The sequence below is a fragment of the Pezoporus wallicus genome, unplaced genomic scaffold (genome assembly GCF_028554395.1).
Source record: "Pezoporus wallicus isolate ANWC-B61680 ecotype Strahan unplaced genomic scaffold, APGP_CSIRO_Pwel_v1 contig_5231, whole genome shotgun sequence".
Taxonomy (NCBI): Eukaryota; Metazoa; Chordata; class Aves; order Psittaciformes; family Psittacidae; genus Pezoporus; species Pezoporus wallicus.
The window spans coordinates 2,079,055-2,102,800 of record NW_026635973.1 but is presented as its reverse complement, the minus strand read 5'-3'; the positions used below and the strand labels follow the sequence as shown (position 1 = coordinate 2,102,800).

Below are 23,746 nucleotides of genomic sequence, written 5' to 3'. Positions count from 1 at the left end.
TTAAAAAAAAAAAGTCCATCACCTTTTAAAGACTGGAAATTAAAAATATCTTTAACTGCCTGATACACAGCTAAGAACAGCTTCAGGTCCGTAAGACGCATCGTAGCTGTAACCAGTCTCTATTTTTCTTATCACCTTTGAAGAGCTTGCATGCAACAGCTCATTTTCTTAAGGTGGAAACAGGACTTGAAATATTACACCAAAAACCAGTACTCCTGTTACACTGACACTAGAAAAATCCTGAGTAGAAACAGAGGTGGCTTTTTAAACAGCTTTATTCTGTATGATACCGTGTTTCCATTTTGCCTATTATGGAATAATTATATTCTCATTTGTTTCAATGTACGGGGGTGATAAAGGAAAATGACAATGAAAACAGCACTACATGTTTACAGAGTCACAGACCTCTGCTTGTCAGAAGAGCTTCAGCTTCTTACTGACTTCTCTAAGCTTATGCCTTTTCTTCTTGCAGGTCTCAGGACAGTGTTACACTTTTTTTCTTACACAGACACTCTTAGTTTGGAGTGCACTGCAGGGTTAACTGAAACAGAACCCGAGTCCTAGCAGGAGATAGGGAATAGGGTACAACAGATAATTGTGAGGTTATTGTACAGCCTTGCCAAAGACTAGGAATTATATGAGACGACACGGAATAGCTGTGATTTTTAGATAAAATATGATCAAATGTCATAATGTATTTTGGAGATATGCTGTGAAATTTAATTATAACAATATGTCTAAGGCATTGGGTGAAAGGACTGGTAGACAAGTAAAAAGAAAAGGGAGTTTATTCTCTGTAACAATAAGACAAGATTTTGAAATTTACCATACCTGCTTCAGTTAGTTTGCTTTGACAGACACATTTCAAGTGGGCTTTTGCAAGATTTTATGCAGTATGGGGAAGAACAATTGTTCTTGGGAGTATTTCTTCCTGAAGTTACAGTACGATAGAATTATTCAACTCAGTTTAGCTCTCCTGGTTCTTCACACATGACTAAGTTATCATAACAACCTTTTCTGTCTTTTTGAGGCATTGCATTGTACTGTGGAAGGAACTGGAGAGCCCGTGGGCTTCATCCTAATGGAGACTACTGTAAAATCTTTTATTTCCAGTACTTCTGTGTCAATACATTCATTAAAGCTGCCAAGGAGAAACAACCAGCACAAGCTCTAATTGGTTCCCAAATAAGATCCCTACTACTACAGTGATTTACAGGGAGCTTCTGTTGTAGACGAATTTCAGACCTTGATTTGCCCCAAGACTCAAACACACTACAAAATAACCCCCTGCAGGCTTGCATTAGGAAGGGAAAAGAAAAAAAGGCTCCCTGTTTTCCACCACCCATTAGGTTCACATTGGCCTCATTTTGCAGTGTTGTTCTTGTAAAGGATGTCCTTTTATGCACTGAGGCAGTATCCAGCCCATGCTGACACTGCCTTGAAAGGCTCTATGAGCCACTATACTTGACAGAACTAAGAGTAATATTATTTATTTCATTTCTTTGCTCAGTGGGGTAATCTCATGAGATATGAATCTCTTCTTCATGAGGGCCCTGGGGGCTGCAATCAGAGTGAAACTCAGCTATACTTTAGTACAATGCAAACAGCACAGACCACAGTACTCAGGCTTCAACAGGGAACAGCAGAACGAAATACCAAGTATGATGCCCAGCATTGTAATTTATTTGGAACAATCTTCTGTAGACTGGTTACTTTTAAAATTAGATCTGCTTCTTCCTTGTAAGAGCACAGGAGTAGGATTATCTTGAAATGGCATGGAGCCTCATTTGTGAACGCCAGCTAAGGAAGGGTCTCGGAAATGAAATTACTATTCTGAGGTCTGACCCTAACACAGCTGTGAAGTGTTCTGCCATATCCCATCTTTCTTAACAAGCACTCCCAAATCTCAAACCCCACTTTCGGGAGAACTAGTCTCCTGAGAGTAGAAAAGGGAAAGAGAAGATGAAGTGGCAGACAGTATATCTTAAAGTGACAGCAAAGAACATTAATTATTTTCAGTCTTCCGAGACTAGATTTTGGGGGTTTGTGGGGTTTTCTGTTTGGGGGTTTTTTGCTCGTTTATTAAATAAATGAAAGCTTCCTATTTCCCCCAACATCCTCGGTAAGTCACACACTCTGTGGACTCTACCACATTTTTAGAACATTTTTCTTCCTTTCTCCTCCTCCTCTTCTCAAATTCACATCTCATAAGGCATCTCAATATGAAAACTGCAGTTGCTATTAAGAACAGTGCTTAACAGTAGTGCTGCTCATTAGTTTCTTAGTGCTTAGAAACTTATGTAACACAATTCATGTTTAAGCTCTAAATACCTAATTTGCCCTACAGGGCAAATTAAGTATCTACAGTCCCAGATGAGAATAAAAGGATTCACAGGTACTCACCACTTCTGAAAATCAGGCCTAGTGTGACCTTGACTATGTCCCCAGATGTGGACACCCCAAATCAGAGGCTATTTTTTTTTTAAATTTGAAAATGCCCAAATACCTGCTTTCACACCATAAAGACAGTGCTAGAGCCACAGCTCAAAGTTCATGGCTCCTGAAAATGCTGTGACCACACATCTCTTGTGACAGAGAGCTGGAAGCAAGGGTGCAAAAGAATGATGTGGCAATAGGCAGTTCATTCTGATCAAACGCTGCCTGCCAAACCTTGCTGTCTTCATGGGCACTGCAAAGCTGCTTTCATGGGGCCCAGCTAAAGGAGTCCAGTGATTGGAGGTGTCCATGCCCATAGCAGAGGGGTTGGAACTAGATGATATTAAGGTCCTCTCCAACCCAAAGCATTCTATGATTCTTGGTGTACGAAAAGAAGTAAAAGCTCCAAATCTCTGCAGACGCATTATAACATCAAAATCTCATCTTTGGATTTGAATGCTGAAGAAAGTGTCAGGCAGTTGTGCTTGCAGAGACAAGCTTGATCCCCTAACAGCTCAATACCCATGAAAACAAACAAGCAGCAGAAGGTAAGTGAGAATGCACAAATTTAGCATGTGCTAACATTGCATGATTATGGCAAATCTTATGTTGTGTGGGGACTCCCTATGACTTTTGCATGCTGAGTCCTGGCACTCCTACTTGAAGTGTATAAGTGGTGATAAAATACAAGCCACAATCCAGGCAATGGAAGTGGAGAACATCACCTGAGTTTAACACAGACTGCAGAGCACGCATCTGAAGACAGAGAAGCAGCACCACTTGAAACCCCAGCAACAAAGAGCTACAGGAAGGTTTCCAGCCTGTTTCCCCTGGGCTACAAAGATTTCAAGCAGAGCTCCCACGCTGGCACTCTGTCCCACATCCAGTGGAGGAGCTGTGCTTATATAGGATAAATCCCTACTGTGAGAGGGAGTAATTTATCAGGTGCTACTGAAGTTGACATTACACACTTCATTACATCTTGGAAGTTACACCCTTCAGCCTAGCCCTGACCCACAATGGACAGCTAACATTCCTAGGTGCCACTGTCATTTCCCACCTGCGAAAAAGCACACAGCACCCTTCTCCCTTGGGTCACTGAAGAACGAGCTGGCTGTCTGGATTTTGGTATGTGACTCAGAGGGCCTGGCAGGTTGGTCATGCCACATCTACAATATTTAATATTCTTGGTTATGAGAGCCACAAAATCACTTGTGGAGCCTTTACAGGTAAAGGGCTGCCTGCACAAACCATGCAGTGAACACACTCCAGTGTCATGCCCCGTTCTACAGATGTAGGACAGTTCCAGTGGCATGAAGGCTTATCCAGACAAACTGTTCCTGTAACTTCCGCTATAAAAGAACAACAAGGAGGAAAAAAAACAACCAACATCTACAAGATTTTCCAACTGTGTCTTTCACACACTGGCAAGACTTCTTCATAGCCCTGCTTTGAGAAACAAGCAATGACATATTCTGACACCGACATCACTTCTAGGCCACAGTCCAAGTCAGACAGGCACACAAAGGAACAAATGCACAGCTGTATCATTGTCATGTTGCTAATATTCAAATATAACCATGTGAGGACATGATTTTTCCAGGCCTCTCATACATACGACTTAAGAAAGATCCTCTAGGGACATAGCAGGCTGTATTACAGATTCCTCACAGATGACACATAGTTACCTCTATTTTGGAAAGGACTAGAAGAAACACTGGAGAGGAGTCCAAAATACACCAGTGACATTCCTTAAACACCATATGAACAATTTAATTTCAATTACACGGTTGTGAAAAGATGTTGTCTAAACAAAATAGTAAATCATTCTAGTATCAAGCCAACAAGAGGCCACACGTCTGCAGTGTTATAATGTCAGTATTCTCCAACTTAAACTTACTGTATAGAACAAAACAAACCCCAAGCATTTTCCCTAAAAAATATTTGTATTATTTCTCTTAAAAGGAAACAAATCAAAACCTGCATCCATTATTATTCATCTGTAATTCCTCTTTAAGCTAGCAGAACATTCCCTACACAAGGAGATAAATATTACTATTACAAGAATGTTGTCTGAACATAAGTGGGGCTATAATGAGCCAGTCAAAAGGAAGCTACGTCAAACTCAGCACCCAAAGAATGAGGCCTCTCTACACTACAGGCTGGATCCTTAAGACATTTCTCCTTCTAACCAATGAAGCTTTGAAAATTCACACTAGCTGAGCATCTGACTCATATTTTATCAAGGGTTGAATGATCAGTGACATGATCTGCTTTAGAAAGGATTTATGAACACCAACAACTCACCACAGACTGCTAACCACTTGTTACCTCACTGGGTATAACCCAAACTGAAGGTTTACCTGCTTGAGGTACTCTGCTTTACATTTCTGTCTTTTTAGACCTGCACTGCCTGCTCTCCCTTTTGTCCTCCCTTTCTCCTTCAGTTTCTTTGTAGAATCTCCCCAGGTAAACCGAAAGCAAGCAGATGTGGGTGGGGTAATGTAATTTGGGAGCTCCTCCCAACTACTGGAAATGCAGCTTCAGTTTCATCAAGGAACATTTCCAAATCAACTTTAATCTCAGTTGAAAAACAAATAAGGATACCTGACTCTTTTCTCCTTCAGCTCATCTGAAGAAGAGTATAACTTGCTTTGGTCTAGGAACTTCAAATTACTGCAAACAGCATCACAATGGAATGAAAAGCTCACATTGCAAGTATATGCAAAATTCACTCTCTCCTGTTTTCTTAAAAACTTCAAGGCAAAGGGGTCTGACAGATAATAGAGGTCTCCCATGTACATAATGCACATCTGGTACCACATATGCACTCTTAGCCTCGGATTTTTGCGAAGTTGCCAAACATTCAGATGACAATTAGGAAACTGGGATCCAGTCCTTACACAGAGATTAAGTAATTTAGCACAGTGTCTCTGAAAGCTGTAATTAAGAGCAGTTAGTTTCATTACAGGGAGAGCAAAAGTAAAGAGGCAAAGACCTATTTTTGGTATTGTTTTCCTATAAAATATATTGTACACTACAAGCCACCCATTCACTGCTCTCCAGATGGATTCAGTTACAATTAATCAGAACAGACCAAATCTAAGCATTAAGGCTAGCAAATCAGAGGAAACACAAGGTTAAGGAAATCCTGGAATCTTAAGTAAAAGTTTCTACAATATTACCTGGGTGTCTAATCAGCCAATTCATTTCAAATTATTGCTGCCAAATTTAAACTTCTTTTTAGCAAGACAAACAAGTCTGACTGTGCTGCTGATGCTAATGACCAAACAAAAAGGGTCTTTGGTTTCTCAGGTTCATTACATATATACTGCCGAGTTCCTTCTTGAAAGGACTCACAGTTTAAATATCCTTGCATAGGATGGAGACAAAGATTGAGCACAACGAAGAGACTAATGTGAGGGCAAAACCAGTTTTACAGCTGTCTTTAAACCTTGATTACGTCTAAGTATCTGCACTGTTACCAACTGTGGGCTATAAGAAGAGTTAAATACAGTTATTCACCACAGACTTGTTGGGAGATTGAGATCTGGGCATTCACTTAGAGACAATAAGTATATTTAACAGTAGCTATTGTATTAATACAAGGGTAATAGAAGTAACACATTTGTATCTCTCCCCCCCCCCCTTGCTCCCAACCCAGTATCAGGTATCTTAATACACTCTGTACCCATTGTGCTGATGACACAGAAACTGAAGCAGATGCCTATTGACATTTGGCAGGAAGCTGCACTTGCAAATATGAACTTAAGATTCGTTACGGTTAATTACATTTTTGTCACACAGTATGATGTCATGGTATCTGAAGCAAAAAAATGTTCCCTCATGTCATATAGCCTCTTCACTACTGTCCTAAGAACATGCATACAAAGGTTTCTTTTCATCCTGTCCTGATCACCCATGCAAATATAATATGAAAGCATGTAACCTACTGAAGTCTTGCAGATATGTTATCTGGAACTTGTGCTTTGGGATACCATTAAAATGTATATGAAAATAGATCCAGAGGAGCCAGTCTCCATGTGTAGGATAGTACATGACCAATCGACTGGCAGATGGGAAATGTTTTCAAATTCTTGAAGTAACCTCAGTGGACAAAATTTACCTTGGTTAGTGTGTGTACACTTAAGACTATGCTAAAAGGAGCAGACATCTGTTTCACATTTTAAGTGGTATCTTTCATCCTTTCTCTCGCCTGCGTCTAGGAACATTTTCAGAAGTCAGAATCACTGAATTCTTACCAGAGCAACTTTTGATCCATCTTTTGTTATTCTGGGTACCTTGGGAACAACTGGTTTTGTGTTCTTCACTCCCACAGGCATCTTTCATGTGCAGATTAGAAGTCAAGGGCCAGTAAGTAACTCACAGATCCCTCAGTAGAGTCTTGCATAATGTGATCTTGGTCTTGACCACAGTTATTAAGCACTACAAAGCACTGACACTACTACTATTAAAACAGAATATACTGTAGGAAACAATAAGGGTGAATGAATGAATAGCAGCATTATGACATTTACACATCTGGTGGTTCTAGATAAAGATATTGAAAAAAAAGTGTTCTGTGTAGATTTTAAGCAGGAAATAGTCTCATCTACCACACTGCATACTATAAGCACACCAAATAACTCAGGCATCACAAGCACAGGTATCAGAATGAAGTAAGAAAAAGATGGGTAGTTTCATCTCTTATATTATGTCAAGATAGCAGGGAATTCTAAATTCTAATCTTGGTCCTTCCGTTGACTTAAGAAAGTAGTATAACCAGTTTGCCTGAGTGTCACTATTTAAAACGTCAGAGTACTTACTTATCCCAGAAGGATACTGTCAGGTTTAATTAATTATGTCTGTAAACTTTTCTAAATGAAAAAGTGGCAAGTATGATTTATTAACTAAGTCTAAAACACCACTACAGAATTAGAGGTTGAGAATTGTTTTATCAAGAGAATAACATTCCTAGTAAAATACAGATGGGAAATCATAACAAGCGCCTTTTTGACTTATTTCATTTTTTCTGAGGAGCAAGGCAATACACTTTTGATGGGTTCTAGGAATAGAAGTGTAATCAAGAACAAGAGATACACAAACACTTGCCCACTGACATTAACATGGCACCAGCTAAATGGCATTGAATAAATCATGAGAATGGAGACTATATGCTCAGCACTGCTGTAGGAACAAGCTGGAAGAAAACTACTCCACTGCCTATTAGATGTCACTTGCTTGTAGCTTGACTACGCATAAGGATCTGCACAGGTCACCTAGATAGAGCCACCCAGAAACAGAGGGAGTATGGCAGTAGTAGCCCAAAAGTACCTGTGAAGTGGCAATGCATGATCTACAAAAGGCCTGATTTATGTCAGTAGGTCTCCACTGCTGTCAGCTCTCATGCTCGCAGGTGTATCACAGCTCTAGCATGTACCTGCAGGCAGAATCCAGGTGTCAGAGTTATGAATGACAGGCAGCTGTCATTGACACACATCTCCCAGGGTGCACTAGGCTCTCTATTTTGGTCCTCTTTCCGTACAATGAATCTGTGTTAGCTATGGTACTCCTCATTGGGAATTTCTAATTCAGCTGGTGCTCATTAGAGCTAGGAATTCATCACCACAGATAAAACAGTTCAAAACCTTCAGAAAGGATGTGGATCAAATGACCGGTGAATTACACCCATTCAGCACATCCACTGGACAGTCCTGTGGCCCAACTCCTTCCTGAACAACTCCACCTATTTGGCCAGTACTTACAAGTTCCACACCCTCACAGCCAATAGCAGGAGCCTCAGAGGAGGAAATGAATCATACCCTTGGAATGCAACTGAAATCCCACAGATGTAAGAAAATACTTATTCATCTGCATACATACATGTGCATACCTCATATATTGCCAGTTACATTTCAATCAGATACTGCATATAAATAAAAATACCCTGGATCTAGTGGAATTTAACATTAGGTGGCACTCCACATGTGATCGATAAATGAAACGAGCAGCACCATGTGATTTAAAAGACAACACTGACTGAATTTGGGCCCGATGCAGCACGGAATAACCACAGCCTTTCCAGGCTATACAGGCATCAGGTTTGAATGGTCACACTGTGGCAACATGACACATAATTCAGAAATACTAAGTTGTTATAGAAACTAAAGACAGTAAGGGGTTGTCCAGAGTGGGTCAAAGTGCTTTATGAAAATATTTTAGCTAAAATGAACGTAGTGCAAGAAAGGGTGAACCAAGTTTGATTTGTGAATTGGCCAAAACAAACCCTTGGGGAAATCCCCTTCATTAAATTGTTACTAATTTGTTTATGTTTGCAAGTGAGGTCCCCACTTCCGAGTCAAATCACTTCTCCACCCCCTTGTTTCCCATCATCCTCTTTTTTTTTACCACATTGACTTAAGATGAGCAGGCACTAAAGCTACCTATCCATGCTCACACAGGCCTTGCCAAGCAGCCCGGCTCTTCTGCAAGCAAAAAGGGTGGGGCTTTCTGAACAGCCAAGCAGCTCACACTCAATCCCCATTCTTTTAAAGCAGCGCCGATTCTTAAGACCGGAGTTTAGCTGCAGGCTTTGACACAAGTGCTTATCTCACTTGCCAACAGGGGATTTTCTGGGTGCCAGGTGCCCTCCTGTCCAGGGGACTCCCTCTTGGGTAAGGACAGAGCTGAAGTGGGCAGATTATGTTGGAAGCGGTAATCCATGGCCAAGCTGCTGCTAAAGAAAAAGGCACTGAAGGTAATGTCATTATTTGGAAGTAAGGTGAGAGGTGCATCGTGCTGCAGAATCACAGAATAGTTTGGGTTGGAAGGGACCTTCAAAGGTCATCCAGTCCAACCCCGTGCAATGAGCAGGGACATCTTCAACTAGATCAGGTTGCAGATCGCAGGGCAGCCCACCTAGGTCTTCACTAGTGCTTGCAACAGTCTCCGCAAGAGCGACCTACCTTCAAATATCCTCTGGCAGGATGGTTATGTTGAAGACATGGAGGAGGATTTGAAGCCTCCATAAGAACACAATAATGACACTACCTGGATTGCCATCTCACACCTCAGTGTGTGTCCTTTCCTGGAGAGGTAGAGGCATGCATTTTCTTCTAACCAAATCTCCAGGCTCCTGCTTACTGGTAGTCCCCGCATGTTGTGAAGAGCTGAGTGTTGCCTCCTGCTCCAACGCAACTTTCACCCTCATTTACAAACATCTGTGACTGTGTAACCAAATCTGCCCCCAAATATCAGCATCTGGAGCCTCTCCCCACCCATATGCTAAAATGCACATAGGAATATGCAGGACAAAGAAACCAGAGTCCATCATCCAGCAAGTCCTTACATGAAATTTGTACCATACGTGACGGGACAATTAAGAGCTGCACATTTCCATCACATTTCTTATACCTGCAGTGCTTTGCAATAGCAGCACTGCCCCTTCCCAGCTGCATGAGCATTTCCATTGAGCCATGGTCCATTTTGCTCACTGTAACATCTTTGCAGAGTGAACATTACAGGCTGTAAAAACCGTGGTAGGCTGCACATGGCTGTCCGAATGAGAACGATGATGCTCTCTCATGGAGAAAAGGAAACTGCTTCCTGGGATGGCTTCTTGTATCATGCTGGGTGACAGGGACATTTCTCTGAGCATCACACTGTGGACAAACAGTGCTCAGGGCCATTTCCTAAAACAAGATACCAGGACACCATGTGTAAGACTATGGTATGATCAGAGTTATCCTGTGGGATCCTAGGCAAAAGTTGCTCCAGCATTTCAATTCCCAAAGAATGCCTGATAAATATACCTGGATTCTCATTTAACTTGTATGTGTCTAAAAAATTATAAACCGAAACTCTAAAAGGACTGAAACATCAGACTGATTCCGAAATTTAAAATGTAAAAAAATAAAAAAAAAAAAATACAAAATGCAGGTGTAAAAATGATAAATTGGGTCCCTAAAATGACTGAAACATCAGACTGACCTAGAAATATAGCTTGCTTTACATGCAGTGTGAGCCTCCAGCACTTAAAAAACCACCACCAAAACCCAACGAAAACACACCAAGCCCCCCCCGAAATCTTCACAACTCTCAATTCAGCTCAGGAGCACTAAACAGCCCGGTTAAACCACGGAGAAAAGCGGCCGGTTCCTCACTCCCACCACACGACCTCGGGAGGCCGAGACCAGGGCCGAGCCTTCGCAGGCGCGGCGGCGGCAATGGCAGCGGTAATGGCGGCGCTGGTGCGGGATCCATTGGCTGCGCGGGCGCGGCTGTGGCCGCTGCCCCCACCCGGCGGAGACGGCTCCGTGCGCGGCCTCCTCCGCCACCGCGCTCGGGAGCTGGTGAGTGAGCGAGCGGCGTTACCTCAGGCCTCGATGGTGGTGGTGGTGGTGGGGAATGGGGTGGTGGTGGGAGGCCCCGGTCACCGGCTGCTCGCCACCGGGCGCTGTGAGGTTTGGCTGGCGGCTGTGGCTGTTCGCAGCGCAGTGGGCGCGCTGGTTCTGGTGGCTGTCGCTCAGCAGAGCGGGAGGGTTTGCTGTAACAGCGCTGTGGTCGCTTATGTGGGTAGTGTATGTGTATAAAAGACGTCAATCTTAAGTTCTTTGCAGTTCAGAAAACGCGGGGTTGGCTTGTTTTAAATGCGGAGTGTTTGAACACTTAGTGTACGTTTTCCCAAAGCACAGCTTTTAGAATCGTAGATCAGCAAGGCTGGAAAAGACCTTTAAGCTCATCCAACCGTTCCCCAGCACTGCCAAGGCCACCACTAACCCGCGGCACGGAGGGCCTCGTCTGCACGGTGTGTGAGCGCTTCCAAGGACGGTGACTCCAGCACTGCCCTGGGCAGCCTGTTCCAATGCCTGAGCACCCTTGGGGAAGGAATTGTGCTTCATATCTGTCTAAACCTCCTCTGGCACAGCTTGAGACCGTTTGCTCTTGTCCCGTCACTTATTACTTGGGAGCAGAGACCAGCCCCCTCCTGGCTCCATCCTCCTGTCAGGCAGTTGCAGAGAGCGATAAGGGTCCCCCTGAGCCTTCTCTTCTCCAGACTAAACCCCCCCAGGTCCCTCAGCCTTTCCTTGTGAGACTGGTGCTCCAGGTCTTTCACCAGCTCCCTTGCCTTTCTCTGAACCTGCTCCAGCACCTCAATGTCTGTCTTGTAGTGAGGGGTTGCTCGTTCATGTTTACAATCAGCTGATTCAGGCTGTGCTTCATTCCTGTTTTCTGAAGAATTAGAACAAGCACCATAGAGGATATTCATGCTTTTAAGATCATCTGATTTTTCCTTCCCCTCGGTTCCTGTAGGAAGGAAACAACCACTACTCCTTACTGAATTTCTTCGTAAGAATGTTTGATTTCAGCCATAATGTGACTCAATTTTGTTGTTTTTTAGAACATTCCTGAAGAAAGCTTGTATGTGAAATGTAATGGACGACTGGCAAGTGATGAGGATGTGTTGCAAAATGGAGCCGTTTATAGTCTGGAGCCAAGGCTTTGTGGTGGCAAAGGAGGTTCGTTGCTTAACTGTTTGTTATCTATTAGATTCTGAGGCTGGAAAACTTCTCATAGTGTAGTCTATGCTGATAGTAGCAATCCTGATATATTAGATCTCTTGTAATGTGGATGAATGTGATAATGTCTCTGAGCTGAAACCAAAGTCTGCATGCAAAGCTGAGAATTGAGTAGCTGGCATAGCTCTTCTGTGCATCCCTGGTCAGCTTAGCTCTACTAATAGACATCTGTAAAGTGCCTTAGAGTGACTTCAGAGTTGAAATTGTGTTTAAAAGTACCTGGCTTCTTAGGCTGCTAAGTTTCATTCGTGGTCACGTAGGACAAATATTCCAGGTGTGAGTAGTCTGTGATTTGAGTATGTTAGATGACCTAATTGTCTTCTCTTATTTGGAAAAAAAGCCCCATATAAATTCCAAGCTCTCTGTAGCCTAAGAACTAAAGAATTCAATCTAAGCTAGACTCCTTATATTGATAAAATATTTAAACTGTGTTACTGAGGATGTACATCAATCATATAAGCAGTACAGCTGCTGGCAATGTGGGCATTCCCCACAATGGAATATGATGGGTGAAGCAAATTTAGCAAAGTATTTGAGTGCAATTGGAGTCATGTTTGTTTTCTGAATCCAGTTTTGGAATTTTCCAGCTGTTGCAGCTGTGCTGAATACCTGGTCAGCCTTGCATCAGACTGCAGCTCAGTTTACTTTGCTGCCTTCAGTTTTGGATAGAACTGGAAATAAAATATTGTTGCTATAGCTTAGGAGGTGGTGTGGTTTCTTTAAGTGCCCTAAAAGTGGTGCATATGGTAGAAGTTCATAATACAAAATGCTTCTTCCTCACCTGTTGTCCCTCAGCTTCAGTTATCCTGGGATAACAGATGACAGAATGCAACATAGGATGTGCATTCTGTGATTCACTTGGTGTTACTGATGTGCCACTGGGGTCAGTTTGAAATTGCTAACAATTTTGTTTGCTTTCTAAAGGGTTCCTTTTGTTTTGACTTTGTAACTTAAAAGCCTGATAAAACCAGGCAAACAAAACCAGGTCAAAACTATTGGGACTTGTTGTATGATCTCAGCAGAGTACAGATTTTGCAGGCTTAGAAGTGAACTGAGTATTTTATTATCACCTGTGACCTTAGCTGAGTTTTGGGAACACAGCTGGCTAGGTGTAGCAGCTAGGTCCACGTTCTTCAGAATGTAAAATTCAATAGCATGTTTCTTGAGCTACAAAAATTCTCCTCACTAATGACAGCCATTGGTTTTATTAGCTGAACACAAAGCTTTTTCTGCTTCCTGATACAGTAAGCTGTTTGGATTGGTGACTGTAATACTCCTTAAAAGTACTTGTGGGGCGCTAAAAAGCACAGATTTCATCTTCTAGTTAAAAAACCGTGCTTGGCACTTCCAAATTGCTGGCTGGATTATATTAGTATTGATCCACAGTGTGTTTCTTTGAGGTAGTTGAACAAGTGTCTTTCTCCAGCTGGAGACAACATAAGGTGGGACCAAGTGAGAGAAATCAGCTCTCTTGCCTGTAAGTAATTAGTGGCTGAGTAGTGTATATAAATCTGTTTTGGGAGGCTCTCCAGCATAATATTGTACGTCATGACCACCTTGATGAAGTGGTTAAAGCTATCTTGTAAAAAAGTTGTTTTTTTAGGTTTTTGAAAGGTGGTTTAAGTTTGGTGGAGTCTGAAGGGGCTTAAGGGGGAGGTCTATCCTGGCAAAATGTTATCTTGAGACAAAAAAGGTTTCAAAACATTTTGCTGGGGGGTGTGTGTGTGTGTGTCCAGAAATAGGCTTTCGTGTTAGAAGTGCTGCACAGGTTCTAGTAAATCTGGGGTCCGTCTTTTGCGATACCAGGAGTACAAAACTGAGATGAGTGGTAAATGCTGGGTACCTTTTCTTTCCACTTAGTCTTTCAGCATTTCACCCAATGACAGTTCTCTGACATGTTCCAGCTTTCAACCTACCCTTTATTTCAGTTGCATTGAGGGAGAGGAAGGTATTGAATTTACTGTATTCTTTATCCATAATTAACTCTTTTGTTGTGTAATAGCTCGTCTCCATTTCTTTCTGCTTAGCTAATTCTTGATGTCTCTTTTCTCAGGGTTTGGGTCTATGCTGCGAGCACTTGGTGCCCAGATTGAGAAGACAACAAACAGAGAGGCTTGCAGAGATCTCAGTGGAAGGAGACTTCGAGATGTCAACCATGAGAAAGCGTAAGGCATTTTCTTAGGGGCTCAAACTATAAAATACACTGGCCATGTAGCTCACTTAAGAAGAGCTTAAATGAGAGCCTTTTTTTGAAATGACATTTTATTTTGAATAACACAGAAGAGCAAAAGTGAGATCTTAAGCACAAATGGACTGGAAGCCAACAGGATTCTTTGACTATAAGTATATTAGTGCAGAGTAGGAGTGGTTCTACTGCAGCCTGCTTCTGAGAGGCTGATGTGCACCTCTGAGATTCTCATCTGGAATTCTCACAGTTCTCTCGGAAGCTGCAGACTGTGGTATTGGGGATATGTGACCTTACTGATGTTTCTAGCTTCCAAAATAAACTTTACTCTCTTCTCTGTGGCAGAATCTGTATATATTTCTTCAGTAATTCCCCTGGGCGCTGTTAGTTGTCCTTTCCCATTGTTTCCCATCCTAGCAGGTGGTAGAAGCATTCAGTAATTGCCAAGCAACAAACTGATATTGCATTAAATGCTGGAAACACTCATTTTCATGGTTCTGTCATGTGCAGGATGGCTGAATGGGTGAAGCAGCAAGCAGAACGGGAAGCAGAGAAGGAGCAGAGGCGCTTGGAAAGGCTGCAGCGGAAACTTGCGGAGCCAAAGCACCTTTTCACCAACCCAGACTACCAGCAGCAGTGTCATGAAATGGCTGAGAGACTGGAAGATTCAGTCCTTAAAGGTATTATAGTTTAACCTCACTTCCTCTCCTCAAAAATTAAGGCAAAGTCCCTATGGCCTCACTCCAGTATGAAAATGGAAAATAAACCCTGATTCTGACAGTAACTCTGTCAATTGAATGAAATGTTAACTTCCAGTAAAATTTGTTGAACTTGGTTTATTCCCCTTTGCCTGCTGGCTCTCTTATTGAACAGCGTAACACACATACAAGTGGTGCTTTGTCTTGCTGTGATATGGTGTTACCTCACTATTTATTATTTGCTTGTAAGCAAAATTCTGTAAGTACTGCTACTTCAGGTATAAGAATTCTGCAGTCATTTTTAGTGACATGGTAAAACATAAACGGGTCTTATGTAAAAGCTAGAAATAGAATCCAACTAGAAAATACCTTATTTCTTTTACTGTTCTTTGTAGTTACTTTATTTATCCATGGATTGTTCCCTTGCTGGCAGCTTGATAGTGAAACTTGAGGCTGAATGGGATGTAGAACCTGAGAGTTCAGTTGAGGACTCCAAGCTGAATTCACTCTTTGCCTTAGTATAGCCATGTAGAAAAGCTTTTGCTGCTGCTGAGTCTTGAATCTTTGAGTGCTTCACATGTGCATCAATAGCAGTTGTTTTCAGTTAGTGTTTTAAATTGCATCTGAAATGGAAAGTAGAATTCGTAAGATATGAATTGTGTACTGACGAAGTAGGCTTTTAATTCCGTTTTAAAGGATTGCAGGCCTCTTCAAGCAAAATGGTGTCACCAGAGAGCAGCAGTATTCGGAAGCGTGCAGGTGAACCTGGAAAGAATGGAACCAAACCTCGAAAAAGAAAGTGTTTTTGGTAAGCATTATGCCTTGTTTTCATACTCTAGTATTAAGCCTTGAACAGGATGAAAGGTTAGGTACATACAAATGAGCAATGTCTTAGATGTAGACTTCAGTAGGAATAGGGAAATTGAACTGATTAAATTGGAGAACTCAAAGTAAACGCTGTGTTCATACAGTTCTGTCCCAGCTAGAGCAGGAAAACTTTATTGGAACTAAACTCTTCTAATACAGTTATATTCTGCTCCTTCCCATTGTCCTTTTTTCATTAATGAATTCAATTTACAATGAATTAAAAAAAGATTTCTTTTTTTATTCCTGGCATCTTTCACCTAATGTAACATGCAAGAGGAATCTTAGTGATTTCAGTGTTTCAAGTAGCAATAGGTAGCACACATTTCTGTATTGGGAATGCTGTAAAAAAAAAGCCTATTTTTGGGGGTATCTTGGGTCCTGTTCAGTATTAACAGCTGTTCCATTTACTAAACTCTCCTAACTAGAGTAGTTCACAAGATCTCTCTGAAGTGAGGTTTGGGAAGAGAAAAGTGACAATAAAAATAATTATTTTAACCTTTTTCTTTAAAACAAAATAGATGAACGTTAATGTGTAACATACTGTTTGTGCCAGGCTGGGGCTGGAAGGACTGGATGACTCTGACAGTTTGGACTCTGAGGATGACAGTGAAGATGATTCTCCTCATGCATCTGATGGAAGTTGTCCATCAGGCAGCAGATGTAATGAAAATGCTGGAAATTCAAGTGCATGTTCAAGCAGCTCTGTGGAGCCGGCAGAGGATAGTCCAGCTACCAGTGCAACTGAGAAGCCTCTGGAGCAGCCGGAATGTAGTGGAAGAGATCTGCAAGGAGAGACAAGCACCAGTGGGCAACCTGAAATTCCAGCTGAAGGAAATAGTACAATGACAAAGCCCCTGAAGGAAGAGACCCAAGAAAAGAATGAAGTAGCCCAAGCTCCAAAAGAAGAGGAGCAAGCAAGTGTTCCTCCGAAGGCACAGGAAACAAACCAGTTACAGAGCACAGTACGTATGAAGCAGTACAAAATGTGTCATGTAGTTTTCTTCAGCTGCTTTTATTCAGTCACTTTGCCCCTTGTGTACTGGATAAAAGGGGAGGGAATTTGTATCTATGACTTCAGTGCATTAGATGCATGTGCTTGAATGATCATAGTTTCCCTAAGAAGCTAATGGAATCTCCAGAGTTTGCTTCAGAGCACAAAAAAATCCCAAAGGTAAAAGGAAAACCAGCTTAACTGAAGATGCATCCTACAAATCAGGACAAGGGAATGTAGCAAGTTAATGGAAACTGCAACCAAAGAACGTTCTTCATTGACAGTGTCTCCATGGAGAAGGTTGAGTTGTAGGGTAGTAGCATTGTCTTGAAAGATGCTAAGTAGAATTGGTCAAGGAAAAATGTTATTAAGATTGTAATAGTCTAGAGTTTCTACTAAGATGCAGTTGCTCTTGGTTGTCTAGTGTTGTCTTTCCTGAGATCCATGTTTCCTTGGGGGTGTTTTAGTTTTGTTTTTGGTTTTTCTTCTTCTACATAAAAAGTTACACTCTAGATCCAAAATTCTTCATGGATGGGGAAAAAGGAAAATAAAATCCTTCTGTAGAATGAAAAGCTCTTATAAATACTTCTTGCATGTTGCCAAACACAGTCCAATTTGGCTAATCTTATTTATAACATAATTTGAATTTAATGTTTATAGTTGACCTCATTGTTTAAGTTAGAACTTATTCTAAGTAGACATCCCCTAAACCAATTGGCTGATCAATCTTTCTTAGTTTTTATTATGAAAAGACTTGAGTCTAGTTCGTAGAGAACTGTGGTGGTCTTGTGCCAACTTCAGTTCTTTGTTGATCATTGAAGGTCTGGAAGCAGCAGCTCCTTCACTAGAGAGACAGGATTAGTGTAAAATGATGGGCTTCATCTGAACTGCAGAGGGTGGGGGAAGAGGGGTTTTAAAATTAATCATCTGCTATATCTGTGTTGGAAGCAGGTCTGTACTGTTGCCGTACCATTATCCACGCTGGCAGTCTGGGTTGGTGTCACAGCCCTCAGCCACATCAGGAGAAGGGCTGACCATGAAGTTCCTTCTCTGGAACAGGAGCATCCTCCTCTGACAGGAGGATGGCTGGGATTCTTTTGCTGAAGAGGCTTTGGATCAGTCTTCCAGCCAAGAGAGACTGTGGCTTTTCCCACTGAACTGATGAAAGCCCAATTAATATTTGGCAGTGAAAGATGTCCATACTTGTACTTTGTTGCTCCTTGCATGATATTACTACTAAACATTTTTAGGGGTAGTGAATCTAGAGTTATTCTAGCAGTAAAACAAAATGTGGCTTCATTTTTCGGGCTAAGGAGTTGCTTGGATTCAAGCCTACCATCAGCTACCGCTGCCAACGACTGAATTCTGATAAGTGGAAGTTTAATACAGTTAAACGGAAAACCAACCAAGGATGTAATGAGATAAATTAGAACTTTGTCATCTACTGTACCTATTAGAGCTGGCAAATTTTAAACAGGATGTTTACCATTCTTCACTGTTTACCTTTTGCTCAGTATTTGTGAGACTCTATTCCTAGAACAGGAAACTCCACCAATGCTGTGGCAGATTGCTATTGCAGGTGGAAATACTTTTATAATAGCCCTGGATGGATATTTTCTTTCAAGTAGGATGAGAATAATGAGGCAACCAGTCTCTTTTTGTATGCTTAGCAGGACAAAGGTTCCAGTTCTGCTAGAGCTAATTGTTTTTGCTGAGTGCATAATGGAGTGGTCTTATTCCCACTGCTGGCATTATGTTGTCTGAGGTCTCTTTGATAACTCCATCATGATACGTACCATAAAACTAATACATGCTTTTAAGTATCTAGTGAAATAGGCATAGATTTTTGTGTCCTTTTTAGAGTGTTCATGCTTTGTGTTTTCCAGCATTTGAATTATCTAGTCTTTGTCCATGTTCTTTTGTGGACAAGGCTCTGGGCTTGGATTAGACAATCTGTAGAGGTCCCTTTCACCCTCGATTACTCTGCAGATATACTAACTGCCTTTTAAGATGTGATTTTAATCCATTTTCTTGTGGCAGGATGAGATGTGAAGTTCAGAACTTGCTTTTGATTAATCTTACTAAAAAGAGGGTGGGTTTATATATATTTCTATAATTACAGTGTAACTGCACTAGAAATAACTGTTCATCCTCCTTTCTGCTCCTGCTGGGGTATATTGGTTGGGCTCAGAAGGGGCTGTTGGCTTTGCCATGTCTGTGGAAGCCAAGAGTAAGATACTGAAGTGCTAGGTGAGATGGGGGCCTGGCTTAAGTCATGTTTTTGGGGAGTACTTCTGTAGCTCTTACTTACTGCTGGCTAGCTTCAGTTACTACAGCGATGCAGTAATACTTTGCCTGGGTGGCATAAGTACCTCTAATAATATGCAGCATGATACACATTGAGACATTGCTCAACTATAGTAAGTAATTAGGAGGTTGAGACAATGCTAATTGAAGGTCTTCTATAAAATGAAGCATTCTGTCTGTGCTTATTCTTCCCCAGACCAATCAGGAAGACAACAATAATAGTCTGATGGGATGTTTTTCTCTTTGCAGGAGGTGGAACCGATAGACCTGACAGTGTTCAACTCTGCTGCTGAAATGGAAGCCCTGGGTTTAGACAAACTGAAGATGGTATTGATGTCTTTAGGACTGAAATGTGGAGGCACTTTAAAGGAAAGAGCAGCAAGGCTGTTCTCAGTGCGAGGTCTGTCTAGAGACCAGATCGATCCTGCTTTATTTGCAAAGCCCTCCAAAGGGAAAAAAAAGTGATTTTTTTTCAATTTTCTATCCATGTGCTTTTTGTTTTTTCTTATTCTGTTGAAATTCTGTATGGCCACATGTAATTCTTTGGCGTCCCTGGATAGTTTTGGTTTCTATTCTCAGTGAAGTTTGAGTGATGTAACAGTGAGTCGCTAGATAGGGAGTTAGTCATGCATTCAGTATGTTCAGTATTAAGGGAGTGAAACTTCTCTTTTGATCAGCTTTGCAAATGGTTGTAACAAGTCTTAATGCAACAGGTAAAACAAACTCTCTGTATATGGACAGAAATAGCCTTAATGTTTTCTGGAAAGTGGTTTTATGGCACTGTCATCACCTATTTTAAGAAAAATAGCAATCCTTTCTTAGCTTTATATTGAATCACCTTTAATGTGAATTGCAGTTACCACAGATACAACTGTCAAATGAGAAATACTGAACTTATGATCTAGGTTTAAAAGCTGAAGTTTCTTTGAATAAACCCAACATTTTTATATGGATGAGGTCAGTATAAATAACTGCTTTTCTGTGGGATGTCAGGCATGATGTAAATTCTTAATATGAGTAAATGTTTCTTTTAGAAGAAGTTAAACAAGGGTATTTACTTATTTTACTCTGGAAAAGTATCTGAGTGAGGGAAAAAGAGAATCACATCCTTAAGGAATTAAAAAGAGTAATGTACACTGGCTGGCTGCTGAAGGTGAGTTAAGATACAGAGTGATCGTCTGAGCTGAATAGGAAATACAGGATGTTCTTTTTAATTCCTTTGCTATCTAAAACCAGTGGAATAGACTTCGAAAGACTAAAAGCACCACCACTGCAATCATTTATCCCAGAGCACTATCTTCTCCCCAGCACTGGGAGCCTTCGATGCAGTGGTGAGGGCCCCTCATAGGTGCAGCTGCCACAGCTCTGGTTTGAGAGGCTTTAAAGTGTTCAGTGCCTCAGATCTCACATTTACCACCATATGCTGGAGAATGTTGTGTTTGTGATCTGCTCTCAGATTGTCTTGTAGAGACACTTGAAAAATTAAAGCTTCTCTCCCCTGATGTCACACCATCCGTTTGGCTCATCGGGTTTTGAAGTGCAGTACTGGCAAGAAATGTGCTTCAAATGCTGGGAAGTCAGTTCACTCCTGTAGTATTGGATGTTTCTGACATGAGCAGTTTGTATCTGATGCTTCAGTCAGTTTTGCAGTCTTAAAACCTCTTTCTTCAGAAGTCATTTTGTTGATGTGTGGAAGTTTTGGACTGTGAGAGGGTGTTAAAAGCTCAAGGATTTATTCCTGATGAACTCCACAGGCAAGCTGCTAAACAGTTGGGTTGGTGCAGCTGCTCTGAAATGCTGGTTAACCTGATAGTTCATCCTGCACCACCATGGCTTTCCAGGCAGGCTGTGTTATACAATGATGTTGGAAGGCTCAATGCCCTGCAGGTTTGTGTGTGATACAGTCACAGAATGATTTGTGTTGGAAAGGACCTTAAAACTCATCTAATTCTAAGCCCCATCCAGCCTGGCCTTGACCACTGCAGTGATGGGGCAGCCACAGCTTCTCTGGGCACCCTGTGCCAGGGCCTTACCACCCTCACAGGGAAGTACTTCTGCCGAAGAGCTCATCTCAGTCCCTCCTCTGTCAGTTTAAAGCCGTTGCTCCTCGTCTTGTTCCTACAGGCCTGTATCAAAAGCCCCTCTCCAGTTTTCTTGTCAGCCCTTTAAGCACTAGAAGCTGCTCTAAGGCCTCCCCTTAAGGAGCCTTCTGTTCTCCAGGCAGAGCCCAGAGCCCAGCTCTCTCAGCCTGTTTCCACGGCAGAACTGCTCCAGCCCTCGCAGTACCATGGCCGCCTCTGGGTTCTCCCCAGCAGCTCCGTGTCCTGTCCCCGGTGCGGGTCCCGGTACCGGCAGGTGTCGCTGCGGGCCTGGGCTCCGGGGCCCTGGGCTGCCCCCTCTCCATGCTCCCCTCTGCCTGTCCGGAGCGGTTCTCGTTCCGCACGGGTCCTGGCTCTAGGAGACGGGGCTCGGCCCTGCTGAGCGCAGCGCTGGGAACTGGGAAGCCCGGAATTCATTTCTAACAGAGCAGCCGATGTCTGAGCAAGCCAGCAGCGCTGCGTGTACTGCAGCATTTGAGACTACCTATTTGCAGGCTTACTTGATGGGGTTAAATTGAAGTCCATGGTATCCCTTTAACTGAGTGTCCCCAGCTTCTAAACCCGCATCCACAAGATCAGATTTGTTAGCATCCGAAGCAGGGGCAGGTACTTGCAGTGGTGACCGTTGCACCATCGTACACAAACCCAGCACTTTCGGATCTCTTTGGGACAGTGTCCTGAAAACGTAAATTTGTGGCACTTGAGGGCTAAATGAAAGCACAAACAAACTCTTCCTGTTTATCTGCATATGGGATCCAAAAGTGACGAACTCGGCATTTTGCAGCTAAAATGTAACAATTGTTGGTAAAATCTAGTTTATATGATGAGCAGTGACTTAAACACAGTAAATGATACAGTAGGATAAGGGGATGCTTGGTGGGAGTAAAGTGCTTGACATGTCTGAAATTTTAACCTATAAGGGAGTCTTGGAATATCTGGGGAAAAAATGGGTGGAAAAAGGGATAGAGACAAGCGTGTGCCCAGGGATACATCCGCAGGAAGGGTTAGCCTACAACAGCACAGGTGATCTTTCTAGTCCAAGGGATAAAGCAGAGTTTGCAGTACCCTGCTGGTACTTTTCTTTTCCCAGGGATTAATGCAGCTTTGGATACCCAAAGTGTTTCTGGTTGTAAATACACCAAAACTGTGAACATCTTTCCAAGAGCAAAGCTTTGTGCTCCCACGCAAACACTTCCCCAAGTGTGTGACTTACAGAATGCTTCTCAAGTGTCACTTAAATGCAGTTATTAAAGACATCTATAAGATCCAGAGTGCTGCCTCGTGTTCCTGTTGCATGTCAGAGTTACTGACTGAGGAAAATCAAGTAGCAAAAACACTGGCACAAACCTGCGGAAGGGCTTTTCCTCAGCTCATAACGGATCCATCTACACCCTGCAAAGACATACAAGTACATGTAATACATGGAAAACAGCAGGGAATGAGTGATAGAGAGAAATAAGCTGTGGAAGTTTAGAATGGTCATCCCAAAGCAGACACAGCTGGCAACCTCCAGCCAGAAGGCTCCTTTCCCTTTTCCTTGCTGTGCAGCCCACGCCATTGTGTACAAATACACGAGTTACTTTGGTGTCCTGACCTGAACACCACTTTGAGCACACAGGTATTTCTTCCTTTAGTTTTCCACTTCCTGCTGTAGGTGGCACTGAGCTGACAGCAGAGGCTGTGTCCGGTTTCAGCAGCAGATGAAATCCACAACCCTGTGATCAAATACACACAGGCCCTCCCTGCCCCATGGGCATGGTGCCGCTGCGCAGTGGGGTATTAGGTCACGTTTATGTCATTCTGCCTATTCCAGGAACAGCCAAAATTAACCACCTTGATCCCCCAGTGAAATTCATTCTTATCCAAGGTCTTGCTTCCTGGAGAATGCTGGTGTTTCAAAGGTTTGTTCATAGCGGTGCCTTGTTCTCAGGAAGGTGCTATTTTTAAACCTTAAAGGTTCCTCCAAGACATTTACTCTGAGTTGTTAAGGACTGCACCCTGCTTAGTTAACACGGCTTTGCCCTCAGTTCCAGCTGAGCAATGAGGGTGGCTTTGCAGATTAACATACCTAATGGCACCAGAGGCAGGGAGGTGACAACTGCCCTGGCTCCTCCAGCTGCCCAGGAGGTGCTGGCCAGGCACCGCAGCTTCCAGCCACTGCCAGGGCCAGGGGCTGGCTAATCCAGGATGCTTAGTCTGGATTTAGACCCAGCCAATCTGGCCTTGAACAGTGCCAGGGATGGGGCAGCCACAGCTGCTCTGGGCACCCTGTGCCAGTGCTCCACCACCCTCACAGGGAAGAATTCACTCCATGCCTCTAACCAGGCACAAGGAACTGAACTGGCACAAAACCTGGAGCGCAAAAAGGAGCAACAAGCATTCCTACCTGGGATGTATGGAAAGAAGGGCAGTGTTTGTAAGGAGGCAGAAGCTAGCTTGTGAGACATCTGCTGGCAATACCACACGTCAGTGGAAACACTATGTCTGGTGGCTGTAGATGGCACCTTATGGCCTGTGTGATATTGTAGTCAGCATAAGGTAACCAGTGAGACCTCGTAAGGGTGGCAGAGTTACTGACTGCTGGG

The 23,746-nt window shown here is 42.6% G+C and overlaps 1 protein-coding gene and 1 long non-coding RNA gene across 2 annotated transcripts; one reads left to right on the top strand and one right to left on the bottom strand.

Moving 5' to 3' along the window:
* Nucleotides 1-4: 4 nt before the first annotated feature.
* On the bottom strand, nt 5-9,698 carry LOC130593580 (uncharacterized). Its single transcript, XR_008970834.1, has 2 exons — nt 9,487-9,698; nt 5-560 (listed from the first exon to the last, which is right to left on the bottom strand). It is a non-coding gene; the product is annotated as an uncharacterized LOC130593580 (long non-coding RNA).
* A 954-nt stretch (nt 9,699-10,652) lies between these two features.
* Nucleotides 10,653-20,015, top strand: SDE2 (SDE2 telomere maintenance homolog). Its single transcript, XM_057398841.1, has 7 exons — nt 10,653-10,787; nt 11,837-11,954; nt 14,068-14,179; nt 14,710-14,879; nt 15,594-15,705; nt 16,318-16,726; nt 19,312-20,015. Exons 1-7 carry the CDS (start codon nt 10,662-10,664, stop codon nt 19,525-19,527), a joined length of 1,263 nt encoding a protein of 420 aa, XP_057254824.1. The 5' UTR covers nt 10,653-10,661; the 3' UTR covers nt 19,528-20,015.
* Nucleotides 20,016-23,746: the final 3,731 nt, after the last annotated feature.